Source organism: Lactuca serriola, chromosome 8 (genome assembly GCF_051521515.1).
Source record: "Lactuca serriola cultivar US96UC23 chromosome 8, Lser_US96UC23_V15, whole genome shotgun sequence".
Taxonomy (NCBI): Eukaryota; Viridiplantae; Streptophyta; class Magnoliopsida; order Asterales; family Asteraceae; genus Lactuca; species Lactuca serriola.
The window spans coordinates 44,848,483-44,857,594 of NC_136415.1; the positions used below are offsets into that span (position 1 = coordinate 44,848,483).

At 32.7% G+C, this 9,112-nt stretch overlaps 1 protein-coding gene across 1 annotated transcript; it reads left to right on the top strand.

The window, feature by feature from the left end:
- The first annotated feature begins 217 nt into the window (after positions 1-217).
- Positions 218-3,897, top strand: LOC145065636 (protein PAT1 homolog 2-like). The gene is made up of 5 exons (XM_079012667.1): positions 218-570; positions 977-1,122; positions 1,289-1,345; positions 1,429-1,504; positions 1,605-3,897. The coding sequence occupies exons 1-5, from the start codon at positions 516-518 to the stop codon at positions 3,539-3,541; spliced, it is 2,271 nt and encodes a 756-aa protein (XP_078868793.1). The 5' UTR covers positions 218-515; the 3' UTR covers positions 3,542-3,897.
- Positions 3,898-9,112: the final 5,215 nt, after the last annotated feature.

Genomic DNA, 9,112 nt, shown 5'->3' on the forward strand with positions numbered 1-9,112 from the left:
TTGCTTTTTAACACATGTTGCGTTGGCCGCATGCAACTTTTCAACATAAATAGTTAACACTAATAACTCGTGGATAATGGTGTAAGAAAAAAAAATTCAACTTTGAACTAAAAAGTCAACAATTAAAAGACTGGACTAAAAACAGAAGATAAGTAATAATACAGGGACTGTTTTTGTAAATTAATCTAGAATAACTTTTCGGATACATTTTGTTAGGTTATGAAATGATTGCGTTCGGACCTTGATACCACTGGAAACAAATGCAGTCAAGAAGCTTCATTATAGAGTATTGAGGCGCAAGGTGTGCTAGATCAACGTCAACTGCAGACGCAACTTCACTCAATAACAACAACCTCCATGGCGCTCTTGTGAGCGGTGGATTCCTACTCTCCCTTATCCAATTCAATCCATTTCTCGCAAAACCACCGAACAAAGGAACCCCGAACACGGCGACCCTTTTTTCCTCTCCAAACCCTAATATTTCCCATTTCGAGTTGGCAAATCTTGTTGTGGACATGGAGAGATCTGATAGTAAAGACTGGAGTAGCATCAATAAGGGCTCTTCCTCAGGTGAAGCTATCTCTTTCTTGTATTCATAAGTTTTGTTGTTTATTGTTTGTTGGTCGGTGGTCGGTGTTTGATCGTTTTCGGTTTTAGGGTATTCGTTTTAATATAATTTTGATTTGTGGCGAAATCTCTTTGAATTCGTGTGTGATTGAGGTGATATCTCCGATGAAGGAATCTTTTATTTGAATGATTTACTAGTACCTACACCCCACACAAGTTCATATTTCGGTATCTGGATGTCGAACGTGTTACCATTTTTACCCGAGGAAGAAAACCAAAGAAGTTCATCGAGCAATAGAACAAATTATCATTGGTTTTATTGTATGCAAGAGTCATTGTTCTTTCTTATTATTTCTGTTGTTTCAAGATTTTGTTTTCTGTGCCTGATTCATTATTCATTATTGTGCAGATGATAAACTCTTTGATGCTTCACAATATGCTTTTTTTGGTCGACCTACTACTGAGAAAGTTGAGTTTGGGTGCTTAGAAGAAGATGAAGATAATCCTTCAACTGGAGTTCCTGATGATGAATACCATTTATTTGACAGAGAAGAGGTATAATGTACCTTGTGCATCTTCTGTTTTCACTTCACTCCGTATTTATCTTCATTTCTTGTTCATAAATACAGTAGTTTCAATTAACTTCATAAATTCAAATCCCTAAACTTGCAGTGATAAAACATCTCATCTTTCTAAATCTTACATCTTCTTTTTTCCACAGGAGCCAGTTGCAGGATCTCTATCGGATTTAGATGATCTGTCAACTATATTTTCAAAGGTATAGTTTTAATTTCAGTTTTTCACAATAAAGCTGTGAATTTTTTGAGCCAAATTAACTAAATTTCTTGTTTTGTTAAACAGTTAAACAGATCAGTAAGCGGACCTAGACATCCTGGAGTTATTGGTGATCGAGGGTCAGGATCTATTTCAAGAGAAAGTAAGTATCTATCAAACCTATTCAATAAATACTTTTGATCTTCATTGCTTTTGTAACTTTGTTCATGTTTTGCTATAAAAAAAAATATACATATTTTCAGGTTCATCTGCTTCAGTAGACCTACCAGAGTGGCTAGACCAACACATCTCAGACACAGAAAGCAGCCATGGAAGCAGAAGATGGTCTTCACAATCTCATCTCCCTTCAGACCCTAAACCCTTATACAGAGCTTCATCATACCCTACAGAGCAACACCAATTCTTCACAGAACCCATACTCACACCAACCTCATCTCTCCCTTCATTTTCACCCGGGGCCCACAACAGTCTACCCTCGCCACGTCATCGTTCCCATTCCCATTCCCATTCCCAAATGCCCTTTTCAGACCTTAATCTCTCCCCTTTATCAAACACCTCTAGTCTTCACCTAACCAGTGTCCCACACGGGTCGCGTTTTGGCTCATCCCGAACCCACCCGGTCCACCCCGGGTTAACTCAGTACTCTCAAACACAAAACCAATGGGCTAACCAGGTGTTAGCCAACAATCTTCAACAAAAGCTGCTCTTGTCCCAATGTTTCATGTCCCCACATTCGCTTCGTCAGCATACATTCAACCCGTTTGCTCTTCAGCCATATTTATATGACACAAATATCCCTTCTCATTCATTAACTAAATATGGTCTGAATGACACAAGAGATCAAAGAAAGAGCAAACACAGTGGACGAATCTCGAGACAGGGTTCCGATAATACCAATCAGAAAAGTGAAAAGTGTCGGGTCAACTTCCGGTCAAAATACATGACCTCTGAAGAGATCGAGTCGATTCTCAACATGCAACATGCTGCAACTCATAGTAATGATCCGTATATAAACGATTACTATCACCAAGCCCGTTTAGCCAAGAAAGATACCCGATCAAAAAACCGGTTCCACCCGGCCCATTTCAAAGATACTCCGGTCAGGTCACGTAACGGGTCCGGGTCCGGGTCAGGGTTAGGGTCAGGGTCAGATTCACAGCCTCAGATCACCATCGATTCACATGGAAGAATCTCATTCTCTCTCATCCGTAGACCACAACCCTTGTTTGAACCTGATAATCCTTCCAATGATGGTGAGAAAAGATCAGAGAAAACCCTAGAACAAGAACCGATGCTTGCAGCTCGAATCATGATCGAGGATGCCCTTTCTGTGCTTCTTGACATAGACGATATCGATCGTCTCCTCCAATCTCAGCCACAAGACGGTGGTTCTCCGGCGAGACAGAGGCGGCAGGTGCTCCTAGAAGGGCTGGCAGCAGCTCTCCAGTTGGTTGACCCGTTGGGGGTAAACGGGTCCGGGTTAGCCCCGAAAGATGACATGGTTTTCTTACGGGTAATTTCTCTTCCAAAAGGTCAAAAACTCATGTCTCGATACCTCAATCTTCTCTCTCCTACTTCCGATCTTGCAAGAATCGTATGCATGACGATATTCCGTCATTTGAGATTCTTATTCGGAGGGGTTCCTAATGAAACTGTCACTACACTTGCGAAAACTGTCGCGAGTTGTATAACTTCAATGGATTTGAATTCTCTGAGCGCGTGTTTGGCTGCGGTGGTGTGTTCGCCGGAGCAACCGCCGCTCCGGCCACTTGGGAGCCCTTCCGGCGACGGTGCGTCGGTGGTTTTGAAAGCGGTTCTGGAAAGGGCGACTCAGTTGTTGACCGGAGTCAACATGGGGATGCAGAATCCGACACTTTGGCAGGCTTCATTTGATGCGTTTTTTGGGCTTTTGACTAAATATTGTTTGAGTAAGTATGATAGTTTGGTGAATGCTATGTATGCACAGATTCCACCAACTACAGAGATTGTGTTTTCTGAAGCTGCAAAGGCCATTAGTAGAGAAATGCCTGTTGAGCTTCTTCGGGCTAGTCTTCCTCATACGGATGATCGACAGAGGAAGATGTTGGTTGACTTTTCTCAGAGGTCAATGCATGTCGCTGGATTTAATGGCCATAAGGGCGGAAGTGGACAGGTGGCGCCTGAATCCGTAAGAGGATAGATAATCCGGTGGTTAATGGCTATGCCGCCAGTTAAAGGTGGTTTTATGGAGCCTATGGTGGCCGAGTTTTATGGTTCTATCAACTTTAGATTATAAATACTGTGTGTGTGTGAGAGAGAGAGAGAGAGAGGGGGTGCTGTTGTTTCCCTGTAGGGTGAGGTTAAGGATAAATATTTGGTGGGAAAATGGGATTCAAATAAGTGTTTTATATTTCTGTTTTTTTATGGGGATATTTGCATGTACAGTTTATGGAAGTTTGTTTGATTTTAGTTTTTAGTTCATGTATGTGTCTGTGATCGATGATAGAAGATCCAAGTTTACCAAGTTTAATCATGAAGAATGCATATGTCATCTCATCCTCATCCTCATGAAATTGATATTGTATTTGACTGTTTGTTAACTTGGACTCCATGTTTCTATGTTTATGAAGTTTTAGTTTCATTAGTATTTGTGATATTAGTGTTTTGTATTATAGTCTTGATATTAGCGTTTTGTGTTTTTGGTTTGAAGTATGGCATCAAATTATGAATAAGTATTTTTTAACATTGGGTTGTTTACCTAACGTGAGTTCTTACCAAAACTAACATGTCATCTCCGTACTTAACGTGAATTCTTATTATAAGGAACATGGACATCTCATGATGTAACGTGAACCTTATTTTGTTGCATTTTTAATATAAGTTTAATTAGACACAATGGAAAGGATTATATTTAATTTTTGCAGAAATGAGCAACCTAATTTTAGGCATTAGAAATTACTCCAGATGCATTGAAAACATTAGAAACTTTCGATATTTTTTCTAATCATCTAACCGAATTACCTGATGAATTAAGAAAACAACTTTGCAAACATGTTATGCATGAACCAATAGTGTCTAGTCATATCATGTGTCCGGATGATATTTTGATGATATTCTTAATTGATGATGAATTGTTTGGATTATATTGGATGATTATATAGATGGATTTGGATAGAGGGCTCTGCTATTCAGAAATAGATAAATTATTTCAAGAGAGGAAGAATATTGAGAATTAACTCAAGTCTTAAACACTCAAATACACCTTGTTTATTTCATATGGACAAATGCCCTATTTATAGGCTCTAATGAGCCGGTTACATAACTGAGAATTGCAATCCTATAATTGAGAATTGCAATCCTATGATTGCAACACGACAAACCTGTTTTACAATTTAAACCCTTAAAGTATCAAAGGTCTTACACTTTATGTTACATCCTTCTGACACTTATTTTATGTCACATATTACACATTACATCCTACCGACACTTTACAATAATTAAGCTACCGACAATAATAACGACAAATGACAAATATAATAAATTACAAATCCTTCCACCACAAAAGACGCATGTTTTCAATAATGTCTTTATGCGTCATTGCTTGCTTCAATCCTCCCGCCACCGAAATGACATATATTTTTGTGTGAATAATGTTTGCTTGTGTTGTAGCTAGCGTATTTATGTTAATCTTTCATGAAAGGTGTTTCTTCCATGTTACCATGTATGGATGCTTTTTGTTCTTGTTTGAACTATTGTTGTTGCTTTACGATGACTTCCATTCTCTCGTCAATGTGTCCGCTATATAATTGTTGGCACTTTTGATGTATCGAGATATTGATGAAATTGGTGTAATTGTAATTGCCAACGAATCAATCGCCCGTGACAATAATCTTGTAATTTATAATGCCAAAAGCCAAATAGATACTTGGAATCTGTTCGTAACTCGAATCTAGTTTGTAGTAGCTCGACTTTCCATTTTTTCAATGTTTTTAAACAAGCTAGTGTTTCTCGTTCATGTGTACTGTAATTTTGCTCCGTTTGGGAAAATGTTCCCGATATATACTTGATTTGTGCTCATATTTATCTGTCTTAAATGTTTTAGATGATACATTCGTATCATTGTATACTTTATATGCTTTATCACTATTTACTTCAGATGGTATTTTCATGCCATTGTATGCTTTATCAATGTACACTTTTGATACCACTGTATGTTTTATCAATGTATACTTTTGATGGGTCAAATATGAGGTTTCCCTCATTATCTAGTCCCAATAATACTTTTCCATGTATAATTGCTTTTAGGCATCCTGTCTAAGTATCTTGTGATACATCTGTATCCACAATTAGAAAATCGTCGATTTTTGAATTATATAAAGTAGGGAGAACTTAAAATTTTTGTTTTATATTTTGTACCAAAATAGTATCTGTATTGGTCCAAGACCAAGATATTTTTTCTGATATTTTCTTTTGTAAAACTTTTCTTTCTTTTGCTAAAATTTTCAAAAATCCTTGTTCTGCAATATAAATTAAACAACCAAGAAATCGTTGTATTTGTTTTCTATTTTCATGTTTATCAGGAAACATATTTAATTTTTCTCGTATGTTGTCTGTTAAAGATAATTCCATTTTCTCCGATTTTTAAACCAAGATATTCAATTGTAGATTGAAAAAGTTTTGATTTCTTTTTTGATAAAACTAAACCTTTTTCTTTGATTTTCTGTAAAACTTTGATAACGGCATTGATATGTGTTTGTTCATTTCCTTTTGTAAAAACAATTATATCGTCAATGTATGCAAGACAAATATGATCTAAATAATTTAAGGTTTCATCTATGAATCGTTGATATATTGTCGGTGTCTGCTTTAAACCGAATGGAAGGACATTCCATTCATAATGCTTCTGAGGAGGACATGAAAAAGCAGTTAGTGATTTTGTATTTTCATGTAAGCGTAATTGTCAATATCCGGATTTTGCATCAAATGTACTAAAATGTGTATTTCCTTTTAATTTTTCTAAAATATATTCTTTTCGTGGTAATTTATATGAGTCTCCTATAGTAGCATCGTTCATCTTTTTATAATTAATTACCATTCTTCATTTACCTCGTTTTATTTCATTATTATTTTTTATATAGAATGCATGTGCAGAATGAGGACTCGTGCTAGGTCGAATGATTCCCTTTTTTTTTCTAGTAGATCAGTGCATTCCTGTTTAAATTCAGAAACATCTCTTATACTATATGAAATTTTATTTGGAACATTAACTTCATCATTAGGGGTTTTTAATAATATTATTATTTCTATTTTTCAAATGATTTAGCGGGTTTTCACTACATACTTCTTCAAGATGTTTTTCAGCAATTTCTTTAGCAAACGTTAGTAATATGCGTAATTGAAAACCAACTTCTTGTTTGATTATTTTAATAAGATCAAAATATTTGATAATTGCAGTTTTTATAATATCGTTTGTCGGGTGATTGAGACTTATATGATCATTTATTTGTATAAATGGTTGATATAATTTAAGGAAATTATTTTCTATTACTAAATCTATTCACGAATCATGTTGATATATAGTTGGAGTTTTAAATGGTGCTTTTTCAATTACTATATTTATGTCTCTTCCTACGAACCAAATTTTGTGAATTGATTTATTAGCAATTGTAAATTTTAATGGTTTTTCTAATTTTTCACAATTTTTTAATATATTTTTTCTTCCAAAACATAAAGTAGCTCCTGTATCTATATATGAAACTAGTTCTTTATCTTGTATTTTAGTTGTAATAAATGTGTATTTTTGTTGTAATAAATGTACTGTTTGGGTTAATATTTGTTATTCTTCTACTCATTAGAGTCAGTTTATAAAATTATATATCTGTATTGAATTAATGTTTCTACTTTTTATAGTAAAGTTTTCATATTAACAAGTTGTTTTTGTTAGGATGGTTGAAACATTGCGTATTGCTTTTAAATTACGATTTTGTGATTTTTTGCATTTTTTAATCCCTTCTTGTAATCGAGATATCTTTTTTAATTTATTACATTCTTCATTTTCTGATTGTAATCTTAATAAATAGTTTTCTTCATATGATAAAGTATCTTCTAAATGTTGAATAGTATTAGAGATATTAGAGTTTATTGTCTAATGAGTTTTTAATATATTAGTCCAAAGCATGTTATCTTTTGAAGAATTAATTTGTAATTTTGAATTCATTTTAACAAATTATTAAAGCGTCTGAAAGAAAATTAATTAAATTGTTAAGATTTTTTATTACTATTTTAAAATGATTAATTTGAGTTCTTAATCTTCCAATTTTAATTAATTGACATGCACTATAATTCTTGTTTTTAGAAATTAATTCGTACTTTAGATTCTTTTTCTTGTAAATGTTTTATGGAATTTTCTAAATCTTTCCATAATTTTTTAAGTAAATTAACTTTATATTTATTATCGAAATAACAATATACTTGAGTTTTATTGCTCATAATTTTATTTACCATGTGAAAGGTCGTTTAATAGTAAGTGGTTTTTCTTTAAGTGTTGGTTTTTCATTAAGTGGTTCTTCTTTAAAAGTTTTTATTTTTAAATATTTTTCAAGTAATATTTTTTCTTGAGTTAAATTTTGTAATAATTCAGGAATTTGTTTTAATACAAGTAAACTTTCTATTTCTATAATATTATTTAATTTTTGACTAATTATATTTAATTTATCTCCTATTGGTTTATCTTCTTCAGAACTAAGACCAATATAGTGTTCCTTGTGGTAAATTTTGTGGTATTATGCATGGTTTTGAATTTTGATATGGACCTTCAAGTGATTTAAAATATTTTAAGGAATTACTAGATGAGTCTGTCATATTCTTAAACTTAATGATTTAATCATTTTATTTAATATCTTCTAATTTTTCATCTTTATTTTCAGTAGATGTTGTAGGTTGATTTTCCGAGATGGAGGATCTACCTATTATAGTTGAATTTGGAGGTTCTATAATTGGATTTCTTTTTATTAAAGGAGTAGTTATTATTGGTTGAAAATTAGTTTCATTAAATATTCCATTATTAGCCATATTTGGTGATTCAAGAGATAATAAAGGGGTAAATAATTTATCTATATAAATTCTATCTTCTGTTTTAAACGTAATACTATGATGAGAATTTGTTAGTGCATAATTTATTTGATATGTAATAGTAAATGGATGATTACCTGTTAACATAAATTTTTGTCTTAATAATTTATATCATACGATAATACTATTACTTAGATTTTTATCTTTAAGAATTAATCCTAGTTGAATATTAATATTAAATTTTATTTTTCCTTCAATTAAATTGCCTTTTCCTTTTGCAATAATAATTTCTTGTTTATTAATTATACGATCATCTCTGATTTCTAATTCCAATGGTGTATCTAAGTCACTAAAAATATTTTTTAAAATTATTTGAATAGTTGATATATGAATATAAGCAATTTTATTCTATCTACTTCTTTAATATTAGATAATCTATTTCTAATTTGTTGTTTATTTATTATAGGTATAATAATATTTTCTTTAGTTGATTCTATGGGTATTGGTTCTTCTCCTATAATTTTTCCATATTATATAATATTTTTTCTAGAAAAGAAATTTTTTAATGAGTTATTTCTAAAATTATGTTTTTTTTATAGTGTAAAATTTGATTTTCTTATAGCAACTTTATTAATATTATTTTTATTAATTAGAGCATCAAAAGTGTATCCAGATTCATTTTCTTCGTTATTAATAATTA